At 52.3% G+C, this 21857-nt stretch overlaps 1 protein-coding gene across 1 annotated transcript in view; it reads right to left on the bottom strand.

Moving 5' to 3' along the window:
• SMARCC1 (SWI/SNF related BAF chromatin remodeling complex subunit C1) overlaps window positions 1-21857 on the bottom strand; it is a gene marked incomplete at its 5' end in the record, with an annotated part of 66948 nt that overhangs the window by 25305 nt on the left and 19786 nt on the right. Inside the window, 12 exons of the mRNA XM_084204061.1 lie at window positions 3792-3953; window positions 5410-5668; window positions 9790-9849; window positions 11531-11644; window positions 12069-12222; window positions 12904-13017; window positions 16568-16639; window positions 17661-17782; window positions 19018-19055; window positions 19661-19720; window positions 20367-20491; window positions 21046-21164. Coding sequence (XP_084060187.1) covers window positions 3792-3953; window positions 5410-5668; window positions 9790-9849; window positions 11531-11644; window positions 12069-12222; window positions 12904-13017; window positions 16568-16639; window positions 17661-17782; window positions 19018-19055; window positions 19661-19720; window positions 20367-20491; window positions 21046-21164 — 1399 coding nt within the window. The remainder of the gene's footprint in view (window positions 1-3791; window positions 3954-5409; window positions 5669-9789; window positions 9850-11530; window positions 11645-12068; window positions 12223-12903; window positions 13018-16567; window positions 16640-17660; window positions 17783-19017; window positions 19056-19660; window positions 19721-20366; window positions 20492-21045; window positions 21165-21857) is intronic.

Genomic DNA, 21857 nt, shown 5'->3' with positions numbered 1-21857 from the left:
CACCACCTCAGAGTTCTCACCCTGGAGAGCAGCAGAGAAATCTCCCTGCCAAACAAGACTAAAGTAACTGGGTGTATGTGCCCTCCTTGTGTGTGGTTTTCTTGTTGTGTGCTTGGAAGTGAATCAAAGCCGTGCCCAAAATGGTGAATTTAACTCTCCACTGGCACCATTCACTGGTGATGGGATGCAGGAAATCCAAGTCCCTCACTCAGTGGCACAGAGTAGCTGCAGCCTGAGGCCCCCAGGACAGTGTCAGGGGAAATACCTGTTGGAGTGAGACCTGAAATGCTCAGATACCTCCAACACAGCCCCTGCAGAGGCTGCCTCGAGAAATGAGCGTCATTAACCACCCTGGAAAGACAAGAACAAAGACTTCCTAGAAATCATTAAACACACAGGTGTGCTGGATATTCCCCTTCTCTGGAGCTTAATCCCAGCCCAAAGAGCTGAATCCTCCTTTGCTCCTTTGCCCAGGGAGCTGGATCCTCCTTTGCCCAGGGAGCTGGACCCTCCTTTGCTCCCCTGGGGCCACTGTCCCTGGCACAGCTGCAGAGCAGCTCCAGTCAGCTCTTCCACAGCCTGCACTGGGGCAGGACTCAGAAAGCTCTTGGGATTTATTGTGGGGGCTGTTTTAAAACCTTAGAGCAGATTGCCCAGAGCAGCTGGGGCTGCCCCTGGATCCCTACAGTGTCCCAGGCCAGGCTGGACAGGGCTTGGAGCAGCCTGGGACAGTGGGAGGTGTCCCTGCCATGGCAGGGGTGGCACTGGATGGGCTTTAGGGTCCCTCCAACCCAAACCTTCTATGATCTATGAGAGCAGGAGACAGAGCCCACCACACTCACCACAGCATCTGAACCACTTCAGTCTCCTCGTACCTCCACTGAAGCCTCACTTTATCAACTTAAAAGGAATTATCACCAGCTCTTAGAAAACCTAACAATGAAGACTTAGAAGAGGAGATCCTTGGGTATTAACTTAAGCTCCTCCAATCTGTTCCAGTCATTTTCCCTTTTCACATTCCATATTGACTATAATTCACTGATATTAAATAGTTCTAAAATTATTATGGAGCTCTGATATAATTTTATTTTTGAAATATAACAACTAATGAACTTCAATCTAGTATGGAACCGTAGGCAGATACTTCTATTTCTCCAAAGTTGCCTTTAAATATAAAAGCAGCATTCTGTGGTTCCATTACAGAATGGATGGAGGGACAGGACACAGGGATTGGCTTTGAGGAGAAAGAGAGCAGGGTTAGACTGGATATTGGGAAGGAATTGTTCCCTGGGAGGGTGGGGAGGGACTGGACCAGATTTCCCAGAGCAGCTGGCAGTGTCCCAGGCCAGGCTGGACAGGGCACTGGCAGGGGTGGCACTGGATGATCCTTGAGATCCCTTCCAGCCCAACACCCTTTGATTCCATGCCAGTAAAGCAGCCAGTGGGCTTTCATTCCCACCTGGAACCCCAGCAGGTGTTTCCAGCCCTGCCCAGCTCTGGGTACAATCCCCCAGTGTCCGAGCACGGCCACAGCCACGGCACAAGCTCTGCCAGGGACACTGGGGGTCCTGTGCCCAGCTCTGGGGGGTGGGAGGCCCCACGGATTGCTGAGTGACCCAGTTCACTCGGGCTGAGCAGCTCCCCCAGGGAGAACCATCTGCTCCTGCCCTAATTTATTCCATTAGTCACAGCCCGGCACAAATCGCATTAACGCCGCCGGGCCAGCCCAGCTCCCCTCACTGCTCACCCAGAGCTGCCCGGGGTGGGACCTGCCCTGAGAGCCCCAGAGCCCCTGACAGGCACCTCACAACCCCCTGCCAGCCCGGGCCAGACTGCCCAGAGAAAGGGCCAGAAAGGGCCAACCTGCAGCCTGGCAAGGGGGAAAAGTGCAAGCAGCAAACGTGCTACAGGGACACGCTCAGGACAGCAGGGAACGGCCAGGGATGGGCCGGGGGGACAACAGGAGGAATTCCTCCATGGAAAGGGTTGTTAAAATTGGAAGGGGCTGCCCAAGGAGGTTTGGAGTCCAAATCCCTGGAGGTTTCCCAGGAAGGCCTGGAGGTGGCACTCAGTGCTCTGGGCTGGGGACAAGGTGGGGATCAGGCACAGCTTGGACTCTGTGACCTTGGAGGGCTTTTCCAACTGAAATGATCCTGTGAAGTGCTTAACAACCCACAGTGACACCTGTACTGGGAGAATATGGGAAAGGGGAACAAAGATTGGAAGAAAAATTTAACTTAAGGTGACCTTATTTTAAAACAACTATGAAATTAAACTCTGCCCCAGATGGAGTAACACTGAGATTTGGTTTATAGCTGACTTGTAAATAAGCCCAAAGCTTGTCCTTCCAGCAGAGCTTCAATGCCTGCTGTCAGCTCTGAGGAACAGGAGCAGCAGATGTTCCAGATGTTTCTCTTCCCCCTCCAGCACACAATGCCCACCATCCCAAAGCACCGAGCTGCCTCATGGCAAGTCTGTCCCACTGAGTGCAGAACTGAGATGTGTGACAGAAGGGCTGAGCGGTTTGTTTGCTTCTTTTCTAATTAAAAACTATCTTGGTGATTTAAGTGGCATTTTGCAATCTAATTTACTGGGGAGTTTTGCAATGGACATTAGGAGCTATAAATAGCAGCCCTCTGTGGGCAGCAGTTGATAAGTGAAGAGCACCAAGCACAGCCCCTCGTGATGCCATCTCACAATCTGGCACCTTGCTCGTGTCCCTGGACAGGGTGACAGCAGGGCAGCTCTGCAGGGCAGGAGCACATCCCAAACCCAGCCTCCCAGTCAAGCTCCATCACATCCTGCTCAGCTTCACCCAGAGCCAGACGTGCCTTTTCATGTCCAGTCACTGAAGCCACTGCAATCATTCGTGATAAGCTGAACAAAGCAGGAGCCAACAGGGCTGAGAGAAAGTAGCAGTGACAAGATTGTGGATCTGTAACCACATGAGGAGAGCAAAGCCTGAGAAAGCCCTGGGGATGGAGTAAGCAGTGTCTGCTCCTCCTGCTGGGGAGAGCCACCAGGGCCAACAGAGAGGGGCACACAGAGCTTCACTTCCCAGGGAGCTGCTTTGACACTCCAGAGCAATCAGGAACCAATCTGCACCAGGCAGGGTTTCAGAGAAGAGACTTAATATTTGCTGAACACCACAGAAATTAAACCAGAGCTTGTTAACACACACAGGTAAAGCCCAGCAGAATTCCAGCCCAACCAGAGCCTGGACTGGATTATCCTGTGCCAGTCCAGCACTCCATCAGAAATGCCTCTGCTGCTGCCTCCACAGTGAGCAGCACATTCAGAGTACCAGATCCACCCTAAAACCCACTGCCCAAACCCCTCAGTCTGCTGTAAGCCCCCAAAGGCAGAAACAAAACTGTAGCTAAATGCACAACATCATAAGGAGACAACAGATATGTATTAATAATACAAATTAATTGCATTACTTTAGCAGAATTAATACTAAATTTAGTCACCTTAGATTGAAACTTCATTACTTGAAGTTGAATTTTGTCTTGAATTCTCCAACACCTATGGAATATCCTGCTCTGGTATTTTTGGTCAGTCCACTCTGTGCAGCCCAAGCCACAGCATTTCCACACAGTGAGAGCAGGAGAACAAACTTCTAGAACTCAAGGTAGCCCTAAACTCCTTAGTTCAGTGTCCAAGTCAATCCTGCAGTGAGCAGAACGACCCATCCTCTTCTCCCTCCCCACGCCTTCCATCTCCTGCTGGAGGAGAATTTGGGGTTTCTCAGGACTCAGAGGACATGCCCCAGGGGATGCAGCACTCACCCATCTTCTCGGGCTCCTCGGGGCCAGTGCCAGCGATGCAGCTGCTCTCCAGCCCGTAGGTGGGATCCACCTTCCCAGAGGCTCGAGCTGCTTCCTGCACCTTCTTCACGTGGGCCTCCACCAGCTCCAGGGGCACCTCCTCTCTGACCCGGGAGAACTCCTCTGGGGGACAAGACACACAAAATGAGATGGTCTGGGGCTTTTGCAGCAAATTAAGTCACATTTTCTCTAACCGGTGTGCAGGTAAACCCTGGGACAAAGGGAATTCTCAAATAGCTGAGTTCCTCCCTGTCACACAAGGTGGCTGATTCTGTATTTCAGGTGTGGTAGAAAAGAGTCTCTTCCCAATTAGATGAAATTGTGTTTTATGTGGAAAAACAAGGAAAAAATTGAAAGGAACTATTTTATCAAGTGGACACACCCAATGTCCACTCAAGACTTGAACCTTCTAGTAAAAGATGTCCCTGCCCGTTGCAGGAGGTGGAACAGGAGGTCCTTTTAAGGCCCCTTCCAACTCAGTCCAGTCTGGGAATTCTAGGATCTCTGGCAAATAATTTCAGGTAAAACAGAAAAACTGCAAGATCCACACTGAATTTACCCAGAGCTGCACTGGTGACAGTGCTCAGAGGAACACCAACCACCAGGTACAAACACATGGGGAACAGTGAGGGCAGAAGGCAACACCAGCCATTCTGGGGCACTCTGTGGCCTTCTGGAGCCACTCCAACTTCACACAGCATGCCTGGGCTGGGAGGGGCTGGGGGTCAGCCAGGCCAGCCCCCTGCCAGAGCAGGGTGCCCTGGGCTGTGCCCAGGGGTTGGGGATGTCTCCAGAGAGGAGACTCCAGCCCCCCTGGGCAGCTGTTGCAGGGCTCTGCCCCTCCATGGACAGGGGCTGCTCCTGCTGCTGGGCTGGAACTGCTCTGGGTTGGGTGGTGGCCGCTGCTCCTTGTGCTGGCACCGAGCAGAGTCTGGCACCCTCCTCCTGCACACAGCTGGAGAGATTTGTGTGGATGGAGGGGATCCCCTGGGAGCCTTCCCTTCTCCAGGCTGAGCAGGCCCAGCTCCTGCAGTCCCTGCTCATCAGAGATGCCCCAGAGCCCTGAACATCTCTGTGGCCCCTGCTGGACCCTCTGCAGCAGCTCCTTGGGCTGGGGAGCCCAGAGCTGGACAGGACACCCCAGCTGTGCCTGAGCAGGGCACCCTAGCTGCAAATGGGCTTACAGGGAAGCAGCACACAAACCTGGGGAGAGCAGAGCTACTCCTACTCCTGTGTTTTACTGCTCACCGAGGAGCCTGCACCCCTGTGGCTGGAGGGGCAGGCAGACACAGCCTGGGGGGCGTGGGGTGAGGGGGGACAATGCAGGGGGAGAGGGATGTGGGGTGCGGGGCACGGGCGGGCGAGGGACGCGGGGCACGGGCGGGCGAGGGACGCGGGGCACGGGGGGGCGAGGGACGCGGGGCACGGGGGGGGCGAGGGACGCGGGGCACGGGGGGGGGCGAGGGACGCGGGGCACGGGCGGGCGAGGGACGCGGGGCACGGGGGGCGAGGGACGCGGGGCACGGGCGGGCGAGGGACGCGGGGCACGGGGGGCGAGGGACGCGGGGCCGTGCCGTACCGAGGGCGGCCTTGGCGGCGGCCGAGGCCACGCGCGGATCCACCACGGAGGCCAGGAAGGCCACGGTGCTCATGACGGGGTTGCCCGACTGGCTGAAGGGCACGGGCTGGTAGGCCAGGGGCCCCAGCGAGGCGTCCGAGTTCTCCAGGTAGGGATCCTCGATGGGCAGGCGCAGGAAGTGCAGGATGCACTCGTCCTGCGTGCGGCTGCCCACGTGCTCCGACACCTTGTTCCAGTCGTCCTTGTACATCTCCAGGGCCTGCAAAAGGAAAAACCGGCGGCTACTCGGGGAAAGTAACGCTGCTGTGGGCAGAAGGATTATCCGTACTGGTTACTGTGTGATGGAGCAGTCAATGGGGATCAGATAACTACTGAAAATGGGGTTTTTCTGGCATCAAAATTATCTGCCTAAGAAATATGAGAATTTCCCTGAGGTATCAGTGATGTTGAAGCCACAGGGATCATCACAGGAGTGGATGCTGTTACTGCATCAGAAAGAATTGTCAGAAGACTTGGGATTTACTAATATTTGCACAGTAGGTGTTTCCCCATTTTGCTTCGACTGAGAACTAAATCTGCCTTTCCTACCAAGTCTCACAATCCTTTAATTCCCAGCACTCCCCCCAAGGAGTCTTGTTCCCTCTCTGAACACAGGAAGCTCTTTGGGGCAGGAACAGGATCTATTTCTCTATTTCTATTTCTAAATGTGGAGTGGCCGTGATGGTGAAATCCAGTCTTTAGAGCCAACTGATGCTATGGAAGTGGAAAAGCATCAAACCAACAGACCAGGGAAAAAGGGAAATCGATCCCACACCCTGAAGCCAGGAGAGATCAGCTCTGCAGGAGCTGTGCACAGTGTGATTTCTGTTAAATCAGGGCTAACAAATCATTACTGGCTAGATAAGGCACCTGATAAAGTAAGAACTTGTAGACCATATCAAAGACATAATTCTGAATTTCAGTCATTTTTAAACTTCCTCAAGAAAAGTCTTAAAACAATTTAACAGCAATGAGCTACTGAAGGCCCTGCACTAGTTCCTGAAAAATCAACACATGAATCCTGTAAAACCCTCCTAGTCACAGCCTAATAAATAATTACTCCTTAACAAGACATTTTTTCCCTTGAAATTTGTTTTAGTGCAGTATCTCGACAGTATAAAATAAATACTGACATATCCTGACCATTAACTTTTACATTTCTGAGAGGATTCATGGTGCAGTCACCCAGAAAAGGCAAAAAAAAGGCATTGAGTTTCTGGCAGATGATGTTCAGTGTGAAAATGAGTTTTCCCAAGTAAATCTCTCTCCCACAAGGCTGAGAACTCCCAGAAATCTCAACCTTCCAGACTGACTGAACTCTCAGAGCAGGGAGGGAGAACTCAGAGCTGCATCTGCCAGAGGTGCTGAGGAGAACACACCCAAGGTGGGAGGGCAGAGCACACAGGGACACAATGTGCCTGTGCTGGGGGTTTCAGCAGCTCCCAGACAAGAGGAAGATCCAAACTGAGCCACCAGCCTGGTGCTCAGAGTTCCTCCACCTGGGAAGGGCCCAGAACACACACCAACTTCTATGGAACACCAGGACCAGGCTGGAGGGGGCTTGGAGCTAGCTGGGATGGTGGTAAGTGTCCCTGCCCATGGCAGGGGTGGGGTAGGATGAGCTCTAAGGTCCCTTCCAAACACACTGCTGTCTCCAGAGCAGCTCTGAAGTGGTTTAGTATTTGTTCAGTTAAAACAGAAGCTCTGAGAATTCCTCAAGGACAAAATATCCACCAGTGCAGGGCCCTCAGGCACGTTGTGGCTGCGGAGGGTCAGCTGAGGTCAGGAAAATGTTTGCAAAAAATGCTCCTGTTTGCAAAGACGTGGAAGCAAACTGGCTACAAGGACAGGTAATTCAATCCAAAGGCATCAGAGATCCAGGATGGGTCAAACTGGAGGGACATGCCCAAGCTGCCGCAGTGGCAGATTCCAGAGTGGTTCAAGCTTAAACCTGGCTGAAGTTCCTCTCTCCCAGCCAGGTCTCACTGCCTAACTCGGGTGGGAGGAGGAAAACCCCCAGCACGTCTCCAGAAGGCCTCTGGCTCACTGCTCCTTCCCTCCCAGCAGCAGGTGGGCTCAGCTGGGAATGCCCAGCTGGGTGGGGAGAACATCCAGGAGCTGCTGAAGACCCCAGGCAGCACCACCAGGGGCTGGGAGAGCTCCAGGGAGAGCCCTGGGCTTGGGAATCGCCTGGGACAGGCTGCACTGGCCAGCCTGCTCCCCACCAGGGAATCACCATCCCCAAGCCCTGCTGAGCCCTTCTCCTGCCCCTGGGACCTCCCAAGGGTTTGAGCAGAGGAGAGGCTGCTCAGCTCAGCAGGTCCCACTCAAGGGAGATATTTATTCTCTGCTCAGCCTTTATTTCCCTAATTTCATCTCTGGGCTCTCAGTCCCCATCTCCATTTTCAACCCCACTGGCACACGAGATCAGCTCTGCTTCTCAACCCCCAAATTTCTGCTTTCTGCTCCTCCTCCTTCCCCGTCTGTTGTTTTCCTGCCAGACAAACCCTCGCTCGCAATAAATGTCCTTCCTAAAAATAGCTGAAAATGCATTTAACTCTGCCTGAGCCACGGAGACACGGACAGGGCTGTGCAGGGAGGCTGCTTTGGGGAGGAAAACTCTATTTCCTCCCCCAAACTATTCAGTCAACAGGCAGAAGGCCAATAATTATATTTCAGATACGATTTATTATTTGGAACTTCGCTGCCTATCTATTTGCCCAAAGCTACCCTGAGGATTTAATTGGACTGAGCTGGCTCGTTACAGCAGAATTACTTATGCTTGAACTGATATACTCTTTACTGATTTATTCATGGAGCAAGTCCATGAAAAAGGAGGAACAAAAACATTATTAATTTAAACTCATTAAAGAGAATTGCAATCTCAAGATTTAGGGGGGTTTTGGTTTGTTTTAAACACAGAATATGTCTCTGGATTATTTCACTGGGCTACACTGTGCAGTGTATGACCATAAGCTAAAAACATACAAACCAATGAATTTTAGATAATAGTACTATTAATAATTATATTTAAATAATATATGTAAATATATTAAAAAAGGAAAGAAGTCAGTCTCTCAAGGCATTAGCCTTGTTTCTCCTTACAAGAATGCCATGGAAAACAGCTGTTTACACCCTATAAGCAAAATTTTTCCATGTGCCAATAGAAAAGTATTGGCTAAACAGTGAATATCAACCTAAAATAAATAGGAAAAAAAGGGGAGATTTTGGCTGTTTGATGACCACACTCCATATGTGTGAAGACTGAACCACAGCTGCTCATTTGGCACTGACACAGGTCCATCCTCCAGGCTTTTCCCCAGGAAATTAACTTTTCAATGGGTTTATTGACACATGGGAAGACAAAAAAGCTGAAACAACCAGGCAATTGCAGTTTGCTCTGAGCTCTGCAAATAAAACCCAACAAAAACAGAGCCCCAAACTAGAATTCTCAGAACTCTGAATTACTTTAAAAGAAAGAAATCAGCCATGCCTCTACATCAGGAAAATGTTCCTGTGAAAGCAAAGCTGGGGAGAAGATATTTTCTTTGCAGGAAGTGGCAGCACTTTAAATTATTTCAGGCCACTGAGATTGTTCTTCTGAAGCAGAGAGAAACAACTGCCCTGATGTGAGAGCCCAGAACCCTCTGCAGCTCCTCAGATGGTTCCATCCCCACTGCAGTTCCAGAGATCCAGCCATCCCCCTGGGCTCCAGAGCTTCCCTTGAAGCCACCTGGGGACACCAGCCTGCATCACAAGGCACCTCATGGAGTCATCTCAGGATTTTTTTTTGGGAGACTTCCAGAAAAAGCTCAAAGAACACCCCAAGCAGATACAGGGAAAACAAGGAGGAGACAGATGGGATGAAGGAGCTACCAAAGAACTTCCCTTCTCCGTGGCCTCAACTGTTTCTCAACCACTTCAGCTTCTAAAATGAGCTGTTTCCCTGAGCTATGGCATGGCTTGGAAATGAAAACTTCCAAGTATGTATCTGAGGGCCAGGCAAACCTTTACTTGAATTATTTGAATTAGTGACATTATTTCACACTGTCAGTGAGTCCAGCTGAATGAAAGCACCTCTCTGCACTGCAAAACCTTGACTCACACAAAATTGTTAAATGCTTCATTCTGGCTTGCAGGTCCAAGTTAGAAGCAAACCTCAGACACTGGCAGCCCTTCTCTCACAGAGATGCTCCTGCCATCTCTGTTTGGTAGCAACACTCTTGTAGCCATGATGGCAATTGTCATCTAGCTCTGAAAAATGCACGTGTGGATTTTTAAAGCCTGACCTACCCCTCCTGGCTTGGTTTCCTACCCTTTGGCTTGGCCTCATGAACTCACCTCTAACAGCAGCAGTGTCTCCTGCTCTGTCCATTCTCTGCCAGCACTTGCACCTTTACTCTACAAAAGACAGGAGGGGAAAAAAGAAGGTGAAACACAGGACTTCTTGCACAAAACCTTGGAGGAGAAAACACTGAGGAGGAAAAGGGAAGAAGCTGTGATTTGATCCACTCAAACCTCCCCCCTCCAGCTGGTCACCCACGTGGGGGTCCATGATTTACTCCTCAGTGAAGGCACAGCTGGGAGCCACACACCCCAACTTCCCACCACACCTTCTGAGCCAAAGCAAAGGGATCTGCACCCTCCTCTCCCAGTGATCTGTGCCTGCACACACAGCAGAGAGGGTTTCCTGAATAATAAACCCCCTCTGAGCGCCGGAGACAGAGTGGGCTGGGCATGGTGGGGGCTGGTCCAAAATAAGTTAATTTCTCTCCAAGTTCACCAGTCACTCAGTAGAGAAATAACAACTCTTTACAGGGGGATGAGCTATGTGAGAAGGCAGAGTAATTCCAGCAGGATCATCTGCTCCAAGGGCTGCTGCTCCCAAATCTGCACCTCGTGGTAAACTGCTCAGATTGGATAAAAGTTCCAGATTCATGGTGGAGCTCCCCTCCTGTGACACCCTGACCCAGCACAAAAGCAGCTCAGGACCTGCTCCCAAGGAACATCAGCTCCAATGGATGGCTCCGTGCTAGAGTGAGAGGAAGAGGCTATTTAGGATAATAAATGTCATCTCCAGATGCATTTCAAACAGCTCATTAACCCACACAGAACATTAATCAATGTGAGTCACCCAACTGCTGCTCTCCACAGCCAAAAGCCCCAGCGCACAGAAACCAAACAGGGCAATCTGCCAACAAACCTGCTCCAGTTCACAGCCCCTGTAAACAGAGCCAGAGCCCAGAACCAGCAACAGATTTATCAATCTGGAGAGTATTTATACCTCCCTTAACAAGTGAAAAAGTCAATCCATGAAATGTGAGATGGAACCAGCTTTATAAAAAATACCTCTGGAACCAGTTTGGGTTTGTGGGGTTTTTAAAGGATGGTCTGAAGTGGCAAATAGTGTTTAAATAGTTATTTTTTAGGTTTAAACAGTGACCTCTGAGGACAACGAACCAACGGCATGGAATTAGCCAGATGCCACCCAGGAGGGGCACTGCCCAGCTCTGGAGAGTGCCAATTCCCACTGGAGGCTGTGCTCAGGTACCCTGGCATTCCCACAGCACCTCCAGGGACACCCAGGGAGCAGGGAAAAGCAGGAGGCTGTGGAATCAGCACTGCAACGATGCCTCCCCAGTTTCATTATCCTGTGTGATCCATTACTCTGCAATGACAGTGCCCAAACACCCCCTGCAATGGCCCCAGCACACCCAGCCAGGGGAACTGGAGTCCCTGTGTGCCAGCCTGGGAACCAGGAGAGGCAGAGATCCTGCTGGGAGGATCTCTGTGTCCCAAATCCTTGGGTGGTTTGCTGATGCTGAGCCATTCCAGCAGGACATGCAGGGACACACTGAGCTTGGCATCTGAGGCTGACAGCGTGGACTGCTCTGGGAAGCTGTCCATGTCTTAATTCCCATGAAATCAGAATTCTAGCACAACCTCCCACCGTAGTGTCCTGCACAGGGATGAGAGACATCCAAACCAGGAGTGGAGGAGCAACACAAGTCACCTCAGGGACACAGAGTGGGGGACACCTGAGGAATAACAAAGCTCACTGGGAGCTGGCGGGGACACTTGCCTTGGCCAGAGTCTTTTTGGAGTAGATGTCTGTGCGAAGGCCAAAGTTCTGCAGGTCAGTTGGCTTCTCCTTGTTTTTCTCAGGGAAGCTCAGCATCTGCTGGGCAGCTGGAACCTGGGAACAAATGTTACAGGGGAGAGGGGTGGCAATTAAAAGCTATCCAAGGTTTTCAGACCAACACCCAACAGAACGTGGACTGGACACAGAAGCTGAACACAAGCCCAAGACCCTAAAACAAATGTCTGAGCAATGTGTGAGTGGTTCTGCACAGAACTGCCCCAGATGCTGGGCCCAGCTGCCTGGCAAGGGGGACCCTTCCCCCAGCTGTCAGACAAGGGGGACCCCTCCCCCAGCTGTCAGACAAGGGGACCCTTCCCCCAGCTGTCAGACAAGGGGGACCCTTCCCCCAGCTGTCCAGCAAAGGGGGACCCTTCCCCCAGCTGTCCAGCAAAGGGGGACCCTTCCCCCAGCTGTCAGACAAGGGGGACCCTCCCCCAGCTGGGCAGAGCCCTGCTGGCAGGGGCAGGGCCAGGCTCACCTGCGGGGTGCGGATGTGCAGCGGCATCAGCCCCGAGGGGGTGTCGGCCAGCACGTTGAAGTGGGGGGTCGGGGGGGGCCCCATGGCCATGGGGCGGCTCTCGGGGTCCACCTGGTAGTTGATGAGCCCCCACTGCTCCAGGAAGGCATGGACCCTGTGAAAAACAGCACAAATCCAGCTTTGTCATCAGAGGTTTGCTTGAGCTTCGTGTGGGAGGGGACAAAGCAAGGAGCTGATGTTGGTGGATCAAATCCAGACCCAGGAGCTCCTCCAGTCCTTCATTAATCCCAAAGAGCAAAACAAATCCCAGAGCAGAGCTCTGTGCACACCTGAGGGCACTGCAGTGTGATGGATAAACCAAAGCCTGACTGTGTCCAGTTCTGGGCCCCAAAGAAAGACCCTGAGGGGCTGCAGTATATCCAGGGAATGGGGCTGAGGGAGCTGGGCAGGGGCTCAGCCTGGAGCAAAGGAGGCTCAGGGGGCCCTTGTGGCTCTGCACAGCTCCTGGCAGGATGGGACAGCCAGGGGGGTCAGGCTCTGCTCCCAGGGAACAGGGACAGGAGGAGAGGGAACAGCCTCAGGGCAGGCTCAGCTTGGACAGCAGCAGGAATTTCCCCAAAGGGTGCTCAGCGTTAGGGTTAGGGCTGCCCAGGGAGGTGACCTAGAGGGGTCCAAGGAAGGCCTGCATGTGGCACTCAGTGCTCTGCTGGGGATAGGACACGGGCTAGGCTCAATCTTTGGCGGGCTTTTCCAGGCTCAGTTATTCCATGATGCTGCTGGTGCCTGGGAATGCCCAGCAGCTGCAGGCCCAGAGGCCCCAAGGCCAGGCTGTCACCTCATGACGGCACAGACGTCCCCAGTGAGGTTCCTCCTGCAGGCAGTGCTGGTCAGGTACTCCTGCGGGTTCAGCCGGTACGTGTCGATCATGAAGTTCCTGTAGGCCAGGTATCTGCAACACAACAGCCACCAGCTGTGTCCCTCAGCTCCTGCACAGCTCAGAGCAGGCATCTCAACACTCAGCCCCCAAACACCATCTCTGACCAGCACACACCAGCAGATCTCTTTCACTGGTGCAATTTCAGAACCCGCACCAAAACCCATAGGTAAGTGGAATTCACACTCTGCAGACTCTAGATTTTCTGCTGTGTTTGGATTAGCAGCACATGGAAAACGTGTTGAAATTGTACATCACACTATTTTCTGTGGCAGCTTGGTCACTGAGCAAATATTCCCCCAGCAGAATAGAAGCTGCAGGATGAAAAGAATGGTGTCTGGTCTTCACACAGGAACAGGATAAATAATCCTCCTGCCTCCCTGTGTGAAGGAAAAAAAGCTGCACAGAAAAGCAGAAGTGGATGGAACACTGCTGTGGCTGCACATGGAGTTTTTAATGGATGAAGGGATGAGGCAGGAAAGGCTGGAGAACAGCAACATGGAGAAGAAAAAACCTTTGAAAAGCAGAGGACAAGAGCCCAGAGCCAGCACAGCTGGGAACAGCTGGAGCAGAAACAATCCCTCAGAGATTCCCCCATTTCAGTAAGATTCTGGAATATACTGATGCTTCCTAATACAAATTATGCCAAGGAAAATAACCTGCCATAAAGTTATTGATAGCCCTGCTCTTCAGAAGGAACAAACCCCATCTGCCACAGACAGGTTGGCACCATCCAGGCTGGATGGGGCTTGGAGCAACCTGGACTATGGAAGGAGTCCCTGCCCATGGCAGGCAGGTGGAGTGAAAGGCCTTTAAGGTCCTTTCATACCCAAATGATTGCAGGATTCTGTCTAGTGAGTATCCACTGCAAAGCTGTGTGTAAAACAGTGGTTTTAAAGCAGATTTCTGCCTTTGGAAAATTCCAGGGGGGAATGTTTCACATGCAGTGTGTGAAGCAGCTGGGAACCAAAAATATAAATCATCCAGGCAAGGCCTGAGCAGACAGATGCTGCAAGCACATGTCCCTGCCAAAATCCCACATCTTCCTCCTGACCAGATCATATGTGCAACTGGCTGGAAGAAAATTGCTGGAGTAGGTGTTTGGCTCCATGTGGGATGCTTGGGAGGCAGGAAACAAAAAGGAGCTTCTTCCACAGAGGAGCACTGAGAACATTTCTGAGCGCTCCAGGGGAGGAGGGGAAGAACCTGCCCAGGAACAGGTCTTGGCTGCAGGAATTAGCATTGATTAGCAAAGGTCACATCATGAGGTGGAGAGAGAAGCACAAGACAGAAACATCCCCGGGCTGGTTCTGAAGGGAGATGGTTTTGAGGCACGAGCCATCAGCTAAGCCCTGCCAGCAGTGAGAAACCAAACAGGATTTAGCTGAATCCCTCTGCAGCCAGGGCCAGCCCAGGCACTGCTGTCACAAGGGTGAACCTGTGTGAGCTCCTCCAGCACGGTGTTTGGGCCTGAACCTTCAGCTGAGGCCACTCAGCTCCATTCAGGGGGATGCTCCTCTTACCTCAAAAGAAAACACAGAGCCAGGAGCACGTGCTGCTCCTACAACCCCAAACTGGCAGCACAAGCAGATCTCCAGGGCAGGAGGGCTGGCAGGAGGCCCCAGGCTGCTGCCATGGCAGGCAGAGCAGTGGCAGCCCGGGGAGGAGCAGCAGGGGCACTGAAGGTGATGCCAGCTGCAGCAGGGCACCTGGGCCTGCAGTGACAATCAGGGGCCACAGGTCCAGGAGAGGAACATTCCTTCCACACTGCAGCTGCCTGCTGCCTCTCACTCTGAGACACCCCCACAGTACAATGTCCTGGGCAGCAAAACTGCTGGAGCAGAGGCAGTGCTGGATGGAACAAACCCATTTTGCAACGGCAGGGAGTGAACAGGAGGATCTTCACAGCCCCTTGCCCCAGGCCCTGCTGGGGCTCTGGGCTCCAGCTGGGCTTCCTCTGCACTCCCACAGGCAGAGAAGCTGAGAGGGCAGACCAAGGACTGGGAATGCTTGGGGGTGCCAGGAGCCTCAGGGGTGTCTGAGCCAAGCTCCTGCTCAAGCCATGAATTGTCACCAGGTTTTTTAGGGCTTTGTCCAGGCAGGCCTGAAAGACTCCAAGGAGGAGCAATCCCAACTTCCCGGTGCCTCACCTTGTTCAGAGCTCAAAACTCCCCTTTTCTGCAGCCAGAAGCTGCTGTTCCGTGCCAGCCTGAGCTGTTCCTGCCCTGGCACAGCCCCAGGGACAGCCTGGCTGCACCCCAGGGACCTCCTGGGGCAGGGCACAAACACAACCAGGGCCCAGGAGAACGGACAGTCCCTAATTCCTGTTCATTATCAGACCCAAAGCACCACAGACCAACAGCCACAGCTGAGGTGGGAGATTCCAGCACAAGGACAACCTCTGCAGGGATTGCAACCTCTGCAGGGACTCTCCTCTCCAGGCTGGGAGAGCTGGGAATGTTCCCCTGGAGAGGAGAAGCTCCAGGCAGAGCTCAGAGCCCCTGGCAGGGCCTGAAGGGGCTCCAGGAGAGCTGGAGAGGGACTGGGGACAAGGGATGGAGGGACATGACACAGGGAATGGCTCCCATTGCCAGAGGGCAGGGATGGGTGGGAGATTGGGAAGGGATTCCTGGCTGGAGGGTGGGCAGGGGCTGGCACAGGATGCCCAGAGCAGCTGGGGCTGCCCCTGCATCCCTGGCAGTGCCCAAGGCCAGGCTGGACACTGGGGCTGGGAGCACCTGGGACTGTGGGAGGTGTCCCTGCCATGGCAGGGTGGCACTGGGTGTTTTTTAAGGTCCCTTCCAGCCCAAACCATTCTGGGATCCCATGGAATGCTCTGTATGAGCAACGAAGGGCCCAGATGAGATCAGGACAATGAGGAGACCCCTCAAACACTTCCTGTAGTACCTGACTGAAAAACCACCTTCTAAAATCACCAAAAGCTGCCTTGGAAGCAAGCCAAGATCTGACACCAGGACAAAGTGACCCCAACCAGGCCAGTCCCACTGCCCACACTGGTGTCCAAACCCAGGATTTCTTGGTGTGAAATCTCAGGGTTTAGGATCATTTTAATAGAAACAAGCATATTGTTCAAAAGCCTTTGACCATCTTTCCTTATCCATGCCTTCCAAGATCACTCTGAATAACCAAACTCAAACCAGAGAATTCACTCCACAGCCTGAGACAGCATCTACAACACACAGAAATAGAGCATGGCATGGGGAGAGAGGGAGGAATAAGCAGGATTGCTCCACTTCTACCCTCTCATGACATTTTAACATGACTTTGGAAGTTGATCACATCTTGTACCACACAGAGTTGAAGAATTTGTTCCAGTATTACTTGGGGGAAAGTAGTTTTATTTTACCTGGATAACCACTGGTAAGCACTACACTGATGTTTAACATTTATCTCTACCACCACAATGTACAAACACTGTCAGTGGCTCTGTCCCTACAGGAAGTATCAGGCTCACACACACCCAGCTGTATCCAGAGGATTTATGGGATGGGAAGCTCCTTTATCCTGCCACACTGTCACTGCCCCCTTCCCAGGTTTCACTCACATTTCTGGAGTCTTGGACTTGTTTTTCCCGTTGAAGAACTCTGGGAGCGCGCGACGTTCAATCACGTGGATGCTGCAACAGAACAGTTCGGTGTCAGACCCTGCAACAGCCCTGACCCAAGGAGCATTCCAGGCTGCAACATGTGTCCTCCCTCTAGAATCACTGACTTCTCCTCAAAGTCAACTTCTGAAGCCAAAGAAAAAGGCTTTCAGTAGTAGAGATAAGCACAGAATGGTCAGACAATGACTAGAGAAGTAAAAGAGAGGAAGGAATGAAGGAGGGGATTAGAGGGAAACCAATGTATGCAAAACCTGTCTGAAATCCTCTTCCTCATTCCCAACCCCTGAGAAGGGCCAGAAAGATTTCAGCACAAAACAGGGGAACCAGACCTAAACAAGAGTCACTTCCTTCAGCTCCCAGGCTGATTGGTGAGAAAACATAAGAAAGTGAAGCCTGCCAGTGGAATCCTCTGAATGCTTCCCTCTCAGGGGAATCCCCAGGGCTGCTGTGGAATCCTCTGAATGCTTCCCCCTCAGGGAAATCCCCAGGGCTGCTGTGGAATCCTCTGAATGCTTCCCCCTCAGGGGAATCCCAGGGCCTTGCCTTGGAAGAATTTCCCAGTTCTCCCCACCCAGGCTGAAGGAGAAGACCTCCCCATGGAGCCTTGCACAGCACCATGAACCACTCCTGTTCCTTTCCCAGGGTGTCCCAAGTTCTGGTGGTTTCTCCTTTCCCTGTTCCCTCCCTGGCTGTGGTAGCCCCGGTGGCCAGCCCTGTCTCCCCTGCAGGCCAATGCCACCCCATGTGTGCCCATACTTTACCCTCTGTGCCACCCCATGCCCTCCCATACCTAACCTTGTGCAGAGCACGTGGCCAGCTCTTCTGGCCCTGATTTCCCTCGGGTGTGCTGAAATAACCCTCTCTGGAACCGACCCTACAGAAGGTCCTGCTGCCTCTGCTGGCTGAGCTGCCCTTGGTGAGCGTGGTGCTTTCCCTGAATGCCTCCCAGCAGCCTTTCCACAGGAATCTCCCTGGGGAACAGGGCCCAGGCAGCAGCAGCACCTCAGGGACCCCCTGCCCCAGGGCCCCTCACCAGTTGTAGTCGAACCAGGAGGCGTAGCTGGGGATGATGATGTGGTTGGTCTGCTCGGTGACATTGTCCTCCCCCGCGTCCAGGGAGCGGCTCTGGTCACCCTTGTTGGGGTCCTCGTCCTCCTGGGGCACAGGGGGACAGCAGGGTCAGGGCAGCACAGGGTCCCAGAGCCCACAGACACTCTGTGACACCCCCAGGAACAGGGACAGCAGGGTCAGGGCAGCACAGGGTCCCAGAGCCCACAGACACTCTGTGACACCCCCAGGAACAGGGACAGCAGCACAGGGTCCCTGAGCCCACAGACACTCTGTGACATGCCCAGGAACAGGGACAGCAGGGACAGCAGCACAGGGTCCCTGAGCCCACAGACACTCTGTGACACCCCCAGGAACAGGGACAGGGCAGCACAGGGTCCCACAGACACTCTGTGACACCCCCAGGAGCAGGGACAGCTTTGTGCCCTCTCCACTGAAGCCTCCTGTGAACAGCTGCTGTTCTGCAACTCAAGCTCCAACTGCTGAGCCCCAATGATCATGAGGAGGGAGCAAAACAGGGTCAGGATGTGACAAGAACTGTACAAAACACCTCAGGTGTTGATTGAGTGACATTAAAAATAGCCAAGTCCCACAGGCAGGCCCTGGGGAGTCACTGGTATCAATAATGGATCGTTATCTGTGACCAGATCTTTACCTGAGCTCCCCCAAAGACAACAAGGTATCACTCTGAACACATTCAGTGATCTGACATCTGTTAAAAATAGTGCCTGGCATGCCACAGTGCAATGCAATACAGAAACTACCCCTGCAGCTCTACTGAAATCACCAGGGAGCCAAAGCAGGGTTCAGATTTAGTCCTAAAAACAGGAAACAAAGCAAAACCTCTCATCTGAAAAATGCTTCTTGGAAAATACTCAGCATCTGTCTCCTCATTCTCCTTTTTAATACACCAGATTTTAAAACACCAAGTCATCCACAGAACCCGGAGAGTTCTACAGTAACAAACCCTCAATCCTGTCAGTAATTGATTTAATCTCACAGATCACTGGAAATGAGTTCAGGTGAAGTTCCTGAAGGTGAGACTAAGATCTTGACACAGGGAATGACTTCAAAGAGAAAGAGGGCAGGGTTGGATACTGGGGAGGAGTTGTTCCTGGGGAGGGGCTGGGATGGAATTCCCAGAGCAGCTGTGGCTGCCCCTGCATCCTGGGCAGTGTCCCAGGCCAGCCTGGGGCAGTGGAGGTGTCCCTGCCAGGGCAGGGGTGGCACTGGGTGCTTTTTAAGGTCCCTCCCAGCCCAAACCATCTGGGACTGTACGACCTCAGCTGTTAACAAGTTCAGGAAGCAGCAGGGGCTGTTACCTTTCCTCCAGTCGCCACTGTCTCCTCATCCTGCTCATCTGAAAGGTGAAAACGTTGAGAATTACACCAATAAACTCATTTAAATGCTCAGGAGCCTTTCCAACAACACAACTGCTTAACTAGAAAGGAATTTAACTTCTTTTGGAAGGAAAGGGAAGGCAGGAGGGAAAGAAAGTGGATCCCACATCACTAAAACAATTACACCTTCATGTATCCCAGACCAGGGAACAGGTAAGAATACAGGAAGGATAATTAGAATTTCTCAACACTTCAGAATTCATAATTAATTACTTTCCTTCCCAGTGTCTAAGATGACTCTTGTATAATAAGATATGGGATACAAGTTTGTGTCCCATGCCAAGGCTCAGCAAAGCTCAGGGAACAGTGATTTACCCTGATTCCCAGTAAAAAAAAAATCTGTTAGAAAAGAGCTTGTATGTCATGTTCAAAAAATAAAAGTAACAGTAGCCTATGAGGGAACAGCCTTGCAGTGAAGAGCTGGTACACTGGAACTTGAATTTGTATGAAATATGAATTAATTCAACAAAAGAGCAGAAGCAGAGACTGCTTTTTAAATGGAGAGAAATACTTGAATTCAATTTTAAAATCTTGGAAGCAGGATTGAGGGTGAGGGATGCTTTACCCAGGTCTGCCACGGTGCCTCCTTTCACGGGCGTGTTCTCGCTGTCCTTCTTTGGGTTCACTGCAAGAACAGAGGGATGAGAGCAGAGCTCTGCAGCCTGGCCTCCCTGCTGGCTCTGCTGCAGTCAGGAGCTCACAGCAGCACTGTCCCACTGCCCTGCATCCCCAGCTCCGCTCAGGGCAGCACAGCCCTGCTCCTGCCCTCAGCCAGCCTCCAGTGCACACCACACCAGGAACACCCAGGTGGAGAGACAGACTCCCAAAATTACTGCTCCAGGGATGCAGAAGGAATTCTTTCCCAGAATTATTATTGCCCACATCAGGACTTCCCTGAAAAGGACTAAAAGCACTTGACACTAGCACATTTTCCACTCATTTAACATCCTTCTTCCGGGGGCTTGGCAGGGAAATATTTTACTCCAGAAAACTCCATTTTCCCCAACATGAGCCAGTGAAATGAAACATTTAAGCAGATTGTTGCAAATCTATTTTTAAAAGTGTCTTTTATAAATGCAGTTTTGTATTTTGAAAGGCCAAAAGGAGGTGACACTGCTGCCCTTTTCAGCTGTTACATGCCTGACTAGACAAATTTATGGGCAGAGACCCATGGCCACAGAGTATCTCAAAGATTTGACAAAATAAAGACAAAATTTTAATGCAGTTTCATTTCTAGCATGCAAAGAGCCCAAAGTGTTCTCATATTTTACCATTTTTGGGAAGTACCACTTCTTCTATGTTGGGTACTGGGGTGGGATCCTCCATGTCCTTGGTGAGATCCTCCTGCTCATCCTCTTCCTTCTGCCCCCTCCTTTTGCCATAGAGAGCTGCTTGTCTGGAACAGAGCAGACACGGGGGCTGTGCCAGATGCTCCTGGACAGGGCTCAGGTGCCAGGACAGGAGGGTCAAACCCTCCTGAAACCACTCTGGGAACAGGGGCAGAACCAGCCCCACACCTCCTCATGGACCCCAACTCAGGCTTTACACTTGGGAGGAGGAATTCAGATTATCAACTCATTCTTGATAAAGTTCCAGTTTTGTCTTATTAGAGTCCAACAGGTCCATAAACAAGACCTGAACTTTTAGCTTTGAAGTGCTCCTCTCCATACCCACACATAATACCCCATAGTTAGAAATTAAGTTTTTAATTACTATGAAAAAATTCCTAATTAATATATAAGTAATAGTAATTAAGGTTTTATTTGGGTAAAATATTGGTAGAAAAAGGAATTGCACAAACTGCTCAAGAATAATCCCTAAAGGCTATCCAGAAATAATTCCAGAACCCCAGGTCACAGAGCTCTCCCCATAAGCATTTATTGAGCTTCTTCACTTCCTCATTTCTTTTCACCTCAATTTTCAGGCCTCTGGACACTTGCAGACACTCACCCTTTCTTCCCTGTCTTTTTCCTGGACTCCACAGGAGTGGGGGGTGGAGAGGGGGAGTGTTTCCTCTTCCTTGTGCTGGCTGCTGCTTTCCTGTCCCTCCTCTCGGGGCTCCTCACGGGCTGGGAGGGAGCAGAGCTTTGAGTTACCCCAAATTCTGCCACTGCAGAGCTCCAGGCTGCATCCTTCCTTAGCCCACCCCAAAACAGGACACCACAGCTGCTCTGGGCCCCCTGTGCCAGCCCCTCCCCACCCTCCCAGCCGGGAATTCCCAATTCCCAATCTCCCATCCATCCCTGCCCCTGGCAGTGGGAGCCATTCCCTGTGTCCTGTCCCTCCATCCCTTGTCCCCAGTCCCTCTGCAGCTCTCCTGGAGCCCCATGCCCAGCCCAGCTGTGGGGATCCAAACACCCACAGCAGTGCCAACACCCCAGGATGGTTTGGGTTGGATTGGAGGGACCTCAGAGCCCACCCAGTGCCACCCCTGCCATGGCAGGGACACCTCCCACTGTCCCAGGCTGCTCCCAGCCCTGTCCAGTCTGGCCTGGGGCACTGCCAGGGATCCAGGGGCAGCCCCAGCTGCTCTGGGAATTCCATCCCAGCCCCTCCCCACCCTCCCAGGGAACAATTCCCAATTCCCAATCTCCCATCCATCCCTGCCCCTGGCAGTGGGAGCCATCCCCTGTGTCCTGTCCCTCCATCCCTTGTCCCCAGCCCCTCTCCAGCTCTCCTGGAGCCCCTGGCAGGGCTCTGAGCTCTCCCTGGATCCCTCCCCTTCCCAGCTCTGTGCATGCAGAGCTAAAGGACACTGCTGT

This window comes from Fringilla coelebs (genome assembly GCF_963513975.1).
Source record: "Fringilla coelebs genome assembly, chromosome: 1".
Taxonomy (NCBI): domain Eukaryota; kingdom Metazoa; phylum Chordata; class Aves; order Passeriformes; family Fringillidae; genus Fringilla; species Fringilla coelebs.
The sequence above is the reverse complement of the archived record's forward strand: the minus strand, read 5'-3'. Positions and strand labels throughout refer to the sequence as shown.